Source organism: Myotis lucifugus, unplaced genomic scaffold, assembly GCF_000147115.1.
Source record: "Myotis lucifugus unplaced genomic scaffold, Myoluc2.0 scaffold_218, whole genome shotgun sequence".
NCBI lineage: Eukaryota > Metazoa > Chordata > Mammalia > Chiroptera > Vespertilionidae > Myotis > Myotis lucifugus.
In genome coordinates this window covers 677,483-692,797 of record NW_005871266.1, presented here as the reverse complement: position 1 = coordinate 692,797, position 15,315 = coordinate 677,483, and the positions used below count along the sequence as shown (strand labels likewise).

The 15,315-nt window shown below is 49.7% G+C and overlaps 1 protein-coding gene across 8 annotated transcripts in view; it reads right to left on the bottom strand.

Annotated features, from left to right (window-relative positions):
* Positions 1 to 15,315, bottom strand: part of PPFIA1 (PTPRF interacting protein alpha 1) — a 54,324-nt gene that overhangs the window by 14,809 nt on the left and 24,200 nt on the right. For 7 of the 8 annotated variants that reach the window (XM_023761803.1, XM_023761802.1, XM_023761801.1 and 4 more), the window contains 10 exons: positions 14,092 to 14,154; positions 13,242 to 13,321; positions 11,348 to 11,483; positions 10,074 to 10,297; positions 8,720 to 8,948; positions 3,133 to 3,284; positions 1,571 to 1,776; positions 1,173 to 1,266; positions 776 to 857; positions 474 to 674 (listed from right to left, as the gene is read on the bottom strand). In XM_023761803.1, the coding sequence (XP_023617571.1) occupies positions 474 to 674; positions 776 to 857; positions 1,173 to 1,266; positions 1,571 to 1,776; positions 3,133 to 3,284; positions 8,720 to 8,948; positions 10,074 to 10,297; positions 11,348 to 11,483; positions 13,242 to 13,321; positions 14,092 to 14,154 (1,467 nt within the window). The remainder of the gene's footprint in view (positions 1 to 473; positions 675 to 775; positions 858 to 1,172; positions 1,267 to 1,570; positions 1,777 to 3,132; positions 3,285 to 8,719; positions 8,949 to 10,073; positions 10,298 to 11,347; positions 11,484 to 13,241; positions 13,322 to 14,091; positions 14,155 to 15,315) is intronic. The other variant, XM_006098051.3, reaches the window with a different exon arrangement.

Genomic DNA, 15,315 nt, shown 5'->3' with positions numbered 1-15,315 from the left:
CCAATGCCAGAGCTGCCCGGACCCTGTTACCGAGCATGTGCCCCTGAGGTATGTTTTTAACTTTGCAACCAGCAGCTTTGAAGGATGTTCAAGGTCTCCCCATGGGGGAAACTGAGCAGACCATGCTGGCGCACCTGCAGGGTCAGGACTGCCTACACCCGCGCTCCCAGGGGCTCCAGCCCCGTGAGCAGCACCCGCAGGCCGAGTACATCGGTAGAGAAACACTCGTTATCATGCAACTGGGGATCTAAGTTTTCCCTTCACTTTCCATAAATTTCTACGTAAATGTGATCACCACTTTTCTACATTTCAAACTCCTTCTGTATTACAATGGCAAAGCTGCTGTAAAAGCATTTCATAAAGTGTCTTTTAACCACCAACTGTCACATAAGAAGCTGTAGTGTTTCTGAATGCTAAAATCTTAAACCGGAACCGTGAGTGTATTTCTAAGGAAGCAGGGGACGGACACGTACCGTCCTGGACGTGGGTGGGGCCGACGGGCTGGTCAGGGACATGATCTCCTGGATGGCCAGCCGCAGCTTCAGCCGGTGCAGAGGGTTGCTGATGCCGATCTCCCGCTGGATCTCCGTGTCCGACAGGGCCGACATGATGGCCCCGCTCTTCACATTGGCTCGGCACGCGGCCACATACCAGGCCGGCATCCCCACCCAGAGCTAGAGACAGGAAGTGTCAAGGCCGGGTTAGGCTTAGAGTCTGACGGGAATCACACGCTCACCCGTGTAACACCCTCACCCCCGAGGAGGAGGCGGCGTACCTCCAGCCACACGACCACAGTGGGCCCGTCCCATTGTGCAAAAGGTAGACCTTGTCTCCGTGCTTCCTCGAGCAGCTCGTGCCTGCAAATAACAAGACACTCGAAATCAGAGTCCCTACTATACACATACATAAAACACGTGGACAGCATTCTCTCCGTAACTGCTCCAAAGTGTAAGAGTGCATGCCCATCACTCCTTTAATCTCCCTCATCGCCCACTTATTGCTGGTTTGCTACAAACTACAAAGAATGCCTGGAGGAGGAAATGCTGACTGACTCCTCCATCTCTACAGCATCGTCTCCTTGCAGAATGAAGGACACATTTAATAAATAAACATTAGGTAAAAATCAGGCACAATAAAAAACTATTCAGTAAGTTGGACAATAAAACACTTACTTTTTCTGAAGTTTGCGATTTTTCTCAGCCTGTCCTCCCAATTTGCTAAGTCCCAAGGCGTCTTGAGATGCGTTTTCTGTCTCTGAAATGCCAGCTACGAGGAAGCAGAGTGGTCGAAAGAGAGGAGATCAATATGGGCACCATAGATGGTTTCATCAACAGGTGGACAGTGTGAGCAGGTATGACATCACGCAGATGCCCAGAGAAGGAAACCGCTTACTTCCACAACAGGCTGCTATTCAGGGCAAAGACATATTACCGTGGCTCTCTGGTTTGTAGGTACGCACGGAGAAAATGTCCCTGTCCCTGGCCTAGGCCCCAGGAGAACACCCAGCTGGTAAGGCAGACCCCACGCAGGGTGGATGGGGCACACAGCAGGCACACCTGGCAGACCCTACCCTCACGGCTGGCGGTTTGCTGAGCACACCGACCTTGTCCCAGCGCCTCCTTGCCGATGTGCCCAGGGCGCATCTTTTCCTTCTTGCCAAACAAGCGGCCGATGGAGGACTTGATGCCCTTCTTCTTGGGGGCTTTGTGGAGCGAGTCCTGGCTACTGTTACTGCTGCTGGGGTTGCTCACCGGGCCATCCTGTGAGCCTGTCGAGCTTTGGGGACAGAAAATGATCTTTAACAAGTGCCCTTGTCACAGGAGCCAGAACTCTCCACGTTTTTAATACCCGCTCTCAAACTTCACCACAAACATCTCCGTCTCTTCTGCGACACCTACTTCACAGAACACACATGCCAGGAAGCTTGGGCTCCCGTGTCTCCCGACAGAGACCTGTTTCTGGGAGGCCGAGGTTCTTCTGGGCCTGGGAGACTCCTTCCAAGGAAGGCGGGGCTCCACACCACCTGCCACAGAGGGCATGACCGACCCCACCCAGGTTACCTCTCAGCTAGTGACACAGCAGTCCCCACTCTCTGCAGCTCCCTTAGCCTCCCCGAGTGCAATTGTCCTGGCCGTGGAAAGAGAGCAAGAGTAACCAGCTGCAGGGCTGTCTCACTGGGCTCCTGAGGGCAGACACCCGGGAGCAGGAAGGACAAGTGAAGTCCTGCAGCTCAAAGGTACAGGGGCCCCTGAAAGCCACCGACTGCCTTACAGGGTGACCACCAGAAACATGCCATGTGCGGGGCAAACGCTCCCACAAGAATAGAACGTTCGTTCTCAAACCAGTTGATTTGTGGAGTCTGAAGAAATGAGGTTTTCCTAAAATGGTGGATCTGGCCTAAGTCTGTCTTCCCTCACAGCCTCTACCAACCACGCCTGCACCCGTGGCATCACCGCAGTTCTAGGGCACGGCCCGCATGCTGAGAACACCATTTCAATAAACACTACTGAATTAGCCAGTTTTTCTTTAAAAACATTGTTCTGACTTTTTTAAACAAGAAAAGATCAAGAGCCTTGGCCAGTGTTGCCCAGTGGTCAGAGCCTTGGCCTGCAGGTTTGTTCCCCACCCAATCTGGGTGCATGTGCAACCAATCGATGTGTCTCTCTCACATCCATGTTTCTCTCGCTCTCCCCTTCCCTCCCTCCCTTCCACTCTCTCTAAAGCAAACAAACATACAAACAATGGAAAAATATCCTTGGGTGAGAATTAACAAAACAAAATCAATAGCTTGCCTGGCTGGTGTGGCTCAATGGTTGACTATCAACCTATGAATCAGGAGGTCACGGTTCGATTCCCAGTCAGGGGACATGCCCGGGTCGCATGCTTGATTCCCAGTGGGGGGCATGCAGGAGGCAGCTGATCAATGGTTCTCTCATCATTGAAATTTCTCTCTCTCTTCCCCTCTCCCTTCCTCTCTGAAAGCAAAAAGACATTTAAAAAAAATAGAGGGAAGGAGAATGGTCTCTCTTAAAAAAAAAATAGCTTTCTTAATGCTGAAAATTCAGACAAGTATGTTTCCATGGTGACTGGCTCCGCCCCTCCCCTTACTTCCTATAGACTGCGCCTCCTTACTTCCTGAGGTCCCGGATGTCTTCGTGGCTGACCGTGTGCAGGGCTCCTTTGTGCAGCCTGTCCAAGCGCAGGGACCTCGGGGAGGGAGGGGGGGATGTTTCACATTTTATCGTGGTCTTGTCATCTCGTACCTCTTCTCGGGAAGCTGGCAACTGAGGGGTGGAGAGAAGTGTAAACTTAGTTAACAACAGACTTGACCAAAAAAATAAAAAATCACACAGGCTTTAAATTACAATCATACACTTATTTGAAAATCTACTGCTCTGCTTTTGTCCGAGTACAAAGCGGTCTCGGGCTAATGCCATTGTAAAGGCAGGTCTTGTTCACAAGACACAGGGCTGCGGACCACCGAGCACACAGCTCAGAGCCTGGCCCCAGCCCCCAGCTGCTGCACTCGGGTGAATGTGGGCCCTGGCGGGACACAGGGACACTCCTGTTCCCGAGCCTCCATGCAGCCTAGAGTCCTAGGACACCATGGGGACAGCCACTGATGGGATAGCAGAGACCTGGACCACATCATCACGGACCAGGCGGCATTCGCTCTCCCCAGTGGGGAGCGGGGAGAATGTGTGGATCCGATGCCCTTCAAAAGAAATGCCAGCAAGGGCAGAACCCTTTTGGGCAAAACTATCCAGACCTTTTTGTTTAGAAGGAAGAAAAAGAAACAGCTTGTACCATGACCCAGTACCATTTCAAATAATGATTCAAATGACTGGAGTAACAAACAGTTAAAAAAGTGAAAAGGTAACTAACTCCTCCACCCCCACACGTGTATCTGGCCCGTGTTTCTCAATAATGTTTAGATTGGGTGTCACAACTGAAACATTATATGCGGTTGAAAAACAGTGTGTTCACTCTGGCTTAGAGGAAATAATCCTAAGTTTTCACTAAAAGATGGTCTCCGTGGTCTTAAAGATTCTAGGTGTGCCAGGATGTGAGTATGGGAAGCAGGGCGATGGCAACAGCATGGGGAGCGGATGGACCCTCAGGACTCATGTACATATTTGAGTTTCATGGTTAGGGCAGGGCTGGACATCACGAACTGCGCCTCGCAAGCACTTGTGTGCACAAAGAGACTTGAGCAGCCAACGTACGCCTTTTTAAAAATGGTATTGTGTACAAAATATCGATCCACTGCATCCCCGAGGCTCGGTGATGACCAAGTGAATTAGTGCAGAACAGAGCTGAACTTATTCAAGACATAACCATCAGCAACAGCTGGACAATTCTGCATCCTCTCCTCATTCCCAACCATCAGACCACAGGCTACAATGGCTAAACCGATCACTGTGAAACTTAGGGGTAGATCTCAGATGCAGGTTAAAACAATGATTTGTGAAAACCCAACAACAAAAAACAGGACGGGGAGCGACCCTTGTGGCTGAACTGACTGTAAACTCCATGAAGACCAGCAACTGCCCAAGCAAAGGCCGCCCCTCGTTCAAAGCCCAGTTGACATGAGCCTGTTGCTAAGGACATCTCCCGGCTCACCCCACGTGGCCTGGCCAGCCCTCTCCCTCTGTGCTCCTACTGGAAGGTGCTCTCCATGCTGGACTAGAGTCTACGTGCCATTTCAGACTTGACAAGGGGAGGCTCCGTGGAGCTGGGAAGTCGTCTGGGCATATCCAAGGACACTGGGGAGTAAAAAGGCGCCATTGCATACCCATCGGCCGCATCTGCATGGCGCCAGGCACCCGCACACACACCTGGTTGCATCCTCACAACCACCCCAGGGCAGTCATGACAGAACAAATATAAGTGAGCTAAGATTTAGAAGAAAAAAAGTAACTGGAAATAGAACATTTTTTCACCAAAAATTTTTAAGTTATTCAGCCCTGGCTGGTTTGGCTCAGTGGATAGAGCATCAGCCTGTGGACAGAAGGGTCCCAGGTTTGATTCTGGTCAAGGGCACATGCATAGGTTGTGGGCTTGATCCCCAGTAGAGGGTGTGCAGGAGGCAGCCGATCAATGATTCTCTCTCATCATTGATGCTCCTCTCTCTCTCCCTCTCACTTCCTCTCTGAAATCAATCAAAAAAAAAAAAAAGTAAATTATTCAAAATTTACTAGAGAAACACTACGATTACTCAGGGAAATAAAATTCTATTACAACCTGTAAGATTAATTAAAATAATGCAATCTATGTATCAAAGAGCCCTAATAGTTGTCTATTCTAAGCCAAACTTCTCTATTCTTTAGGTACTGCATGTTCAGTAAGTTGATGACATCGACAGTCTTTTTTTTTCCTCATATATTTTATTGATTTTTTACAGAGAGGAAGGGATAGGAATAGAAAGTTAGAAACATTGATGAGAGAGAAACATCGATCAGCTGCCTCCTGCACACTCCCCACTGGGTATGTGCCCGCAACCAAGGTACATGCCCTTGACTGGAATCGAACCTGGGACCCTTGAGTCCGCAGGCCGACGCTCTATCCACTGAGCCAAACCAGTCAGGGTGACATTGACAGTCTTGAATACAAAGGAGCCCGTCAGTGAGCCCAAGTTCCCACCAGGCTGTCCTGCCTGGAGACAGATCAGCACACCACTTCCTTCATTGAAAGCTTTGCTAGCAAGAAAAGTGAAGTACGAGCCAGCAGGACGGGAGGGTGTGCTCTGTGCCTGTCGCTAGTGTAAGCTCTTCACAACTGTGGCCTGTGGGCAGACACGCACAGCCCATGGCCTCCCAAGAGCACGCTTTCTGTCACTGTCTTTATTTCACAGGAGAGCAGAGCCGGGCACCAAGAGGGCGAGGAGCACAGCCAGGCCACACACCATGCAGCGACAGAGCTGGAACTTCACCACACGAGGTCCCTAAATCGCCAGGCTACTCTGCACAAGGGAAGGCTCACACCACTGACCACCTGAAGGCTGTCCGAGTGCGTGAGCACACAGGTTTGAGAGGGGGTACAGACTGGTGCACAGCGTGACAATCACGAGGAAGTCATTTGGTTCCATCCTCTGAGAACAGGAAGACCCAATTCATGGTCATCTATATGGAGAAGAGGCCCTGACCCCCCTGGCAGGGATGCTGCGAAGGAGCTGAGAGCATCTGGGAAAAGGCAGGCTGGAGGGCGACGTGGCCAAGTGTCCAGGCTTTGAAACCAGACAGATCGTACTGCACTGTTTCCTGATTGTGCGACTGTGGGCACAGTGCGTGACACCTCTCCAAGCCTCAGTTCCCAAGTCTGTAAAATGGGGGTAACAACAGTAACCCATGTCTCCCAGGGTGCGTGTGAGGATCAGATGACAGACTCATAAGCATGGAGCACAGAGCCTGGCACATAGTAAGAGCTTACTAACTGCTGCCAGCTGTGATGATTAAAACTGGTTTTTCTCAGACCTAAGATCCATGGTTCTGCTTTAATAGTCAAACACCACGTTTGTTATAAACATGAAAGCAGCGACTGAAAGGCAACCAGGTGGGAGGAAGGCCAACGCTTATGCCCATCATGGGTTCTGTGGAACCACCAAGGACATTTCTAACAGTGTCATTACCTGCCCTCGGTGCGCATGTATATACAGTGACAGACACTCTTCACAGAGAAACAAAGGCACGTTACATCACGAAAATTTACCTTTCTACGATGTTTCCTTAAATCACTAGGCTGACAGATGCATGCAAAGAAAGGAAGAAAAACCAGGTTTACTGCACACTTTGATGTTAAAAATCCAACCATCAGTATATACAGGCAAATACATTTAAAAAAGAATGACAGGACAAATATAAGTGAGCTAAGATTTAGAAAAAAAAGTAACTGGAAATAGAACATTTTTCACCAAAAATTTAAATATAAGTTATTCAAAATTTACTAGAGAAATACCACGAATTATTACTCAAGGAAATAAAATTCTATTACAACATATAAGATTAATTAAAATAATGCAATCTATGTAACAAAGAGCCCTAATAGTTATCTATTCTAAGCCAAACTTCTCTATTCTTTCATTTTTCTTAATGAAAAACAAGTTACACTTCAAACGATCAGTCTAATAACTGTTATAAAACTGAACAAACCTACTTGGAGTTAATCACCTGTTGGATGTTAATGTAAAATCCTTGCCTAGAATTTAATTTAAAATGCTCAAAAAAAAGTTTTATTGACTACAGCAGGGAACCCCCTGAAAATCTGTAAGAATAAAAGCTAGAATAAGTAGGTGGAATCTTCACATTCTGTAATTCATGATCTTTAAATTAGAAAAGTAGTCTGTTAAAAGTATTAACTGTGCATGTTCAGTAAGTTGATGCTATTGATGGTCTTGAATACAGCATCACAACCAGAAGGTATACTGTTTGTGTCAAGATTCCATTAATCCTACACTTAGTGGATTATTTCTTCACATTTGTAGAGGTAACATTTCACTTACGAATTACACACATCCTATAGTTTTGAGTAAAACCACTCTGATCCATCTATATCATGCCTATATCCTCATCTAAAATATATCATCATTGCGGGGAAAAACACTATTCAATGAAAAATGAAGAAAAAGCATGAAGTCACCAATGAGCTGAGCGTGAACAGTCACTCCCCATGGACCACATGGCTGCCGTCACTTGCGCCTGTGGTGGAGGTATTGCAGCCAGGGAGAGGGGAAGGGAGGGAGGAATAGACTACGGGGAGATGGGGGACAGGGGAACTGAGGCCTGGATGAATGGTGATTAAACAAACAAAAGGATGATGCAGGAGATCAAAACCAAATGCAGCAGACACAGGCCAGCCAGCATGCAGAACTACACACAAGGGGAAAATATCTGGCCTGATTATAAATTCTCAGAGAAAATAAACATGAAACCCTAAGTGAAATTGTCAGAGAGTTTAAAATACTAGCTAATTAGCTAATGATGTAAGTTACGGAGAGTATGTCACATGCCACCGGAATGATGCAGAGGTGATGTGGCTATCTGCTGGCAGACAGTGTGGCTGAGGGTGAAGCTGGGCAGTGTGGCTGAGAGTGAGTGTGGGTGGGACAGGAAAGGTCGGTGGTGTGGATGCACAGCACGCTGTCGGTCAGTGTGCAATGTGAGGCAGTGCTCATGCAAACCTAAACCAGATGCGTCAGCAAGGGTATCGCTCTGTCACCAGGGCCATAGGTCACTGCAATTCCAGATGCTTCCTAGGAAGCCACTTGGCTCTTCATGGATGGCTGCTGGTCTCCCAGGCAGCATGACGAAGAGGACCGGTCTGCCTTGCTTGGTTGCTGTTTTCTGACGGCAGGCCCTGTACCCTCCAGTTAGGCAACCCTAATGTAAAGGAAGACGGCCTCGGCCTTGGTACACGTCTCTATGAGCTACGAGGCTGCCTATACTTACTCTGTTAAACTGTCCATTCCTAAAAAACGGAAATCCTCCCCCTTGAAGCTGCCATGCCCAATTGGTCCTCCGAGAAGTAAAATTCATTTGTCACCGCGCTGCTGTCGAATGACTGATGACATACCAGCTGGTTTTCAAAACCTTGGACTTCCAAGCATAACACATGCGAAGCAAAATACCTGACTTTCTTCTGGGTCAAACAAAAAGCACATGTGCAGTGTCCGAGACAGAACTCGCTGGATGGGGAGTGCAGCGGGGAACAGGCAAGCACTTACCAGAGTCATGATGCCTAGTCTGTCCACTTCCCGAGCGGGGCTGTGCGGGATGCGTCGAGGGGTGGACCGACCGCTGTTTGGAGGGGAGGAGCCCGCGAGTGAGGACCCAGGATATGGAATGGAGCTCATGGATCTGAAACGACCGAGGTTGTCCAGGCTCCCACTGCCAACGCGGCTTTCGATCTCCTCAGCCCGCTGCTCCGTGCTCTCCTTTTCCTCCTGAATCAACCTGGACAAACAGACAGGCCATCCGCTGTCAGCAGCAGCACCCACGCCACTGTGTAGAAACCGTGTGCAGGTGAGGGGCATTTCTGCCGTATTAGCTGTACAAGAACAAGACCTGGTGGCCACGCCACCTGCATCTACGGCAGGCTCAGCACGTGGTGCTCTTCACGTGGCCTTGGGACCAACCGGGTGTGTGGCTGCATCAGGTCTGAGCAGGGCGGGCCTCAGGGCACCCTGGTCACGGCTGCGCCCCAACACCTAAGGCCTCCTAAGCCCAGGCAATGCTTTGAATTCTGCCCCTCAGATGGCCCACTATTGTACATTTACTACTAGAACTGCTGGGAGGTTTCTAAGGAAACCCCTTTAAAATATTGATGAGCCTAAAAGAGCGCACACACCCCCTGTGACCAGCACTGTCCCACAATGCACCAGTCTCTGTGCTGTGTTAATTTAATACGGCCAAGTGCAAACCCCAAGGGGATTTGCCAACCTTCACACCTTAGCTTTCCTGTTCGAAGTGGCTGTGTGACACACACCAGCACTCTGCAGGGCTGGAGGACGCACATGTGGCAGGTAGCCCCCACCCGGCAGCCTCCCAGGCGGGCAAAGCTCCAGGGCCCTCCAGCTGGGTCCTCAGCTTTTGGGGATGGAACTGAACACCTCTCACCCTGCCACGGCACCTTACACAAATGTGCCGACATCAGTTGTAGAGGGAAGGCCCTGGCTGACTGAATTCCATAATAAAGGGCAATTTCAAAACTTAAAAACCCTTCAAACAGAACTGAAGTATTATTCTAGACCAGTGGTTCTCAACCTTCTGGCCCTTTAAATACAGTTCCTCATGTTGTGACCCAACCATAAAATTATTTTCGTTGCTACTTCACAACTGTAATGTTGCTACTGTTATGAATCGTAATGTAAATATCTGATATGCAGGATGGTCTTAGGCGACCCCTGTGAAAGGGTCGTTCGACCGCCAAAGAGGTCGCGACCCACAGGTTGAGAACCACTGTTCTAGACCATTTAGACACTGCTCGCTGCACCTGCTCCAGCCTTCTCTAAGTGGGGTACAGTTCCCCGGGGACACTGTCTGTGTGCCGGGCATAACCCCATGTACAACCCCATATACCTGATCTCCTTGTTGATGGCGTCCAGCTGCTCCTGCAGCATCATGGCCAGTGTCTGAGCGTCGGCCTGCCCACTGGGCGACAGCAGCGCCGACGAGCTGAAGAGAGTGTCCCCTTCGTCCTCGCCGTCTGACAGGTCGACATCGCTCTCAAACGCCTGTGCCACATTGGCCAGGACGCTGGCTTGCTGGGCACGCTCCCAATCCTGCTCGTTCAGAGTCTGTACCTGTGAACAGAAACCCCATCTCAGCAAAGACGCAAGAGTATAACCACAGTCAGAGCAACTTTAAGGAAGTCAAAGTCAAAAGTTTTCAAAAATTTCTAAATCAAGCCTGAAAGATTCTCGAAAAATGGGCCACATTATAAGCTGCTGGCATCCATCAAGATTAGCCAGTGAATGTTAATTTAATTAGCGAGCGAATGCTCATTTAAGTTAAAATAAAATGCTTAGCCTGGCTGGCGTGGCTCAGTGGTTGAGCGTCAACCTATGAACCAGAAGGTCAGGGTTCGATTCCTGGTCAGGGCACAGGCCCGGGTTGTGGGCTCAGTCCCCAGTGGAGGGCATGCAGGAGGCAGCCAATCAATGATTCTCATCATTGATGTTTCTGTCTCCTTCTCCCTTCCTCTCTGAAATAAATAAAAATATGCTAAAAAAAAATATACTCTTAAAAATAAAAAGATAAATACTGTCGACCCTTGAACAATACAGGGTTAGGGGTGCCAACCCCCTGCACAGTCATAAATCCATGTATAACTTTTGACTCCCCCAAAACTTAACTACTGACAGCCCACTGTTGACTGGAAGTCTTATCAATAAGATAGTCAATTAACACATACTTTGTCTTACATTATACACTGTACTTATAATAAAGTAAGCTAGAGGAAAGAACGTTAAGGAAAATACATTCACGATGCTGTACCTATTCATAGATACCTAGTCCTAAGTGTAAGTGGTCTGTTTACACGTTGGAAAATTCCACAGATAAGCTACCTGCACAGTTCAAAACCGTGTTGTTCAAGGGTTGACTATACATGCGCTCATTTATTCTTCACTACTACTTCAAGACTACTAATCGGCATTGTGTTAGATTAAGAGGTCATATTTTATTAGAATTTCCATTCCTTAAAAATAAACTTTTAGCTAGAAAAAGGGACATGGGGGGAGGGAAAGAGAACGTGACCTATTGACACTGTAATTCCAAAACAGTCTCAAAACCACGAGGTAAACAGGTGACTTGTGCAGGCAGGTGACCCGGGGAGAAGATGGAGCGCTTGCCTTGGAAGGCTCGTCCCGCAGCGCTGCCACGCGGCCTTTCTGGGGGCGCCGCAACACCGCGCTGCTGCTGTAGGAGTCCGTGGGACCGTCTGCCACGGGGAACCTGAAGTCTGGGACACTGCCCAAATGGGGTCGGCTGAAACATGGGAAAAAAGCATTATTAGAAGAAAGTGAACTAACTTTGTTGGTCAGGCCAGACCTGTCAATCTGGGAAATAAATTTACGGCAAGGTCTCCACGGAGGGCACAGAGGGGCCTCCGCTTGCTCCAATGCCCACGCCCTGCCAATCTTTCCTCTTTCAGCCCCTCCAGGAGGGAAACCTCGATGCCCAGGGAAACCAATGCGACACCGCAAACGTGACCCTCAGAACTGTCCCTTGGTCGGGCTGCGCAGCCTGGGTCAGCTCCGCTTTCTCCCTGATTGACCAGGGGGCACACCCGCATGTCACTCCTGGCCCCCAACTGCTTACTTTCCCATCTGCCAACAACCACCGCGTGAGGCTGCCGGCCCCCAGCCCCGACCTGTGAGGCTGCCTCAAGTGCACCCTGGAGGACCTGCTGCAGGAGCCCCTGAACCCCAGCTGGCACTGACAGGAACTGGACTTGGCAGCTTGCTTTCATGTTTCCAAATCCAAAGCACAGACCAGTGTACAATCAGGTAGCAGACACTCAACACTGTTGGCTGGAGGAATCTCCCGAACAGTGGCCAGGCCTGGACACCCCGGATGGAGATGCTGAAGGAACCACTAGCTGTCCCCAGGAGGCCTGCCGAGGACCTGGTCAGCGGGGCACGGAGCGCACTGCCCAGAGGTCCCGCCTTCACTGGGCAGGGCACCACACTCAGTCCTGCCACCGTCACCTGGGAAACAAGGGTGCTGCCTTCATCCTCAAAAGTCCTTAGGATCTGGGGAGATAAAACCCACCCAACCTGATCAAAGTAAGTTAACGGGTCCCCTTGTGCCTGGGCACACGACCTGCGGACAGGGCCAGTGGGACATGCCAACTCATCCCCTTTTGGTTCCCACACCTCTACATTCTTTCAAGAAATGTTTCTGAAATGCTGCTCAGACTTATTGCTCGTCTAAAGATGTCTACGTGGGGAATTTCCTCTTTCCCTTGTTCCTAATAAACTGCTCCTTCCTCCTCAGCAGGGTTCCAGCTGTGGTGGGGCTGGGCCTTGTTTCACACCAGCTGAAAGCCACACGCACAGTCCTGCACGTCATTCTGGATGAGTCTCGGTTTCTCCAGACGCACAAGTGCCTGCTCCTGACACCGTTCTCCAGGCTGCCTCGCCTCCCCACTGCCACCACCCTGCAGCTAGTCCCCTCAGGAGCGAGGCTCTTGTCCACATGCCGTCTATTTACGGAAGCCCGTCCATCAGCTGCCTTTCCCACTCAGCCTGGGCTCTCTCCTCTCGCCCCAGAAGGTCACAAAACAAGCTGACTGACCCCACTGCAAAGTCACGCCCAGAAGCTGAGCTCATGCCTGCTTCTCTTTACCCTCCCAGCCAATGCCTGTCCCAGGCACTCTGCAAGGTGTCTTTTCCCACCTCCGGCTCCTCTGTGAAATCTGCAGGTTTGCCTCCTCGAAGTCTCTCCTGCCATTGTCCCCCCACACAGCCTCTCCGTCCCTGTGCCCGTGACTGTCACTCCCGGGGTCCGATGCTCACTGAGGCCCTGGGCTTTGCCTGCCTGTCCCTACACCACCAGGGCCTTGTTCTGCGGGGCCTTCCAGTGAACACATCCATGAACTGATCACCCGCCTTCCAAACCTCCTCCAGGTGCTGAGCCTGGCCTGACCTCTGGGGCCCAGCCAAGCTGCAGCCAGTGATGCTGCCCACCCAGCCAGGCATGTGCCCTGTGCACACATGACAGGGACGGAGGCCGACTTCATACCTGTGATGAAGGGAAGCACCTCTGAGCCGCATCTGGCTCAGTTCAGCCCTCAAAGCTTCGATGTTCAGTACCAGCTGATTCTGCAAAACAGCAAGTGACACCCATTGAAGATCTCAGGATGCAAATTCTTCGCACGATAGGTTAACTGAACAGTGACAAGTACCAAGTGCTTTAATTCTGAGAACATTTTCTCCAAAAGTCCTAATGTAAACGAACGGCCCCCAGAACCCCTAACGAATAATTGCACACCTGCACTCACCTACCATTTGTATGCTCAACCTTCTATACGCTGTAAAACATTAAGTCAAGCTGACAAAAAGCTGTTACAGGCACCCCTAAGCTGTGTCTCAGTGCTATCCCAAGTAGCTCCTATAGTGGCCCCACGTGGCCACGGAGCACTCGAAGGGGCAGTCCCAGTTGAGATGTGTGGTGACTATAAGACACACTGGATTTCAAGCTTCATATGATAAAAAGCATGGGAAGGAGCTCATCAATTTTTATATTAATTACATGACAAAGTAACATTTTGATTCTACTGGGTTAAACACAATTACTTTCACCTGTCCTTGTACTGTTTAAATGTGGGCCGCTAGGATCATGCGTGGCACAGTGTCTTCCGACTGGCCGGGCCTGTGCTAGGTGGAAGGTTTGTGGTTCTGTCGTAGCTTTCCCGTGAAGCCAGAAGGAAGCAGTCCTGGGCCACGTGCACCACCAGACGCACAGCCACAGAGCAGTGGGCTCGCAGAGAAGCTGCCCTCAGCACCCCCCATGCTGCAACGGTCACAGCAGCACTGGACGCAGCTCCGTTCTGCTCTCAATGGGGGTCTAAATGGGTTACAGACTTAAGTACCTTATCCTGTTGAGTTTCTTCTAGTTGCTTTTTTGCATCTTCAACTTCACGTACTAGAGAATTCTGAAAAAGATACAGTGCTTTAGTGTTGATTCGGGACAATACTCCACGTGATATCAGATGGCTACGTTTCTGTTTAAAATAATGAAGTACCTCAGCAAAGGTATGAGGCATAAGAATGTACTGCTGAGCAGCACCACACTCCCAGAGTGAGGCCAGAGGAACCGTGAACAGTCCCTGGTAAGGCAAACTTACTTTTCTGACTGCCTTCCGAATGTTGGTGAGGCACATTCATTTTCATTGTTACACTGGTCTGCAGTGGCCATTAGGGAAAGCTAACACAGGTTCAAATGCCGGGTTCAGCTCCCAGATAAAAACATTCCTGCCTGCCCAGCCAGTGTGGCTCAGTGGTTGAGCAGCGACCTATGAACCAAGAGGTCATGGTTCGATTCCCAGTCAAGGCATATGCCAGGTTGTGGTCTCAATCACTAATGTGGGGAGTGTAGGAGGCAGCCAATCAATGATTCTCTCTCATCATTGATGTTTCTCTCTCTCTCTCCCTTCTTCTCTGAAATCAATAAAAATAAATAAAAATTAAAAACATTCGTGCCTTCGGGTTGGCCCACTGATCAGGGATGTGTGTCACCAACCATCCTGTGCAGCTCGGACAATGCGTTTCATAGTGTCTGATGTGTCGCACCATCAGTAGAGATCACTGGTCTCTCTCAAATGAGCATGGCCAAGTGCCAATCCCAACAAAGATTCTGGGTCGCATCTCTAGGTACACTGGTGCCATCAGAACAATTTTATTGACCTGGACTCCACTGGCTCCCACTGGGGTCCTGACAGATCCTAGAATGTGCCTCCTCTCAGTCACAGCTAAGAATTCTATGGCGACAGCAGCAAAAGCCCAGGCTCAGACACTTTCCAAACCAAATGGAAAGAGAGAAGGCAGGTGGTAGAATGGGACTCTGAGACAGAAATCAACTTCCAATGCAAGAGCAACAAAGGGGTGAGGGCGGGGCCTCCCAAAAGATTCTAGTGTAGGGGTTGGTAAACTGGCGCCTGTCGGCGAAATCCAGCCCACAGCCCCTTCCTGTCAATCAATTTTTATTAGAACACAGCACACCAACTGATTTACATACCGTGTCTTGGGCTGCTTGCATGTTCATTGATTAGCACGGAATTATTTTACTCAGTTTGTAATTATTAGCAAAAGTGTAA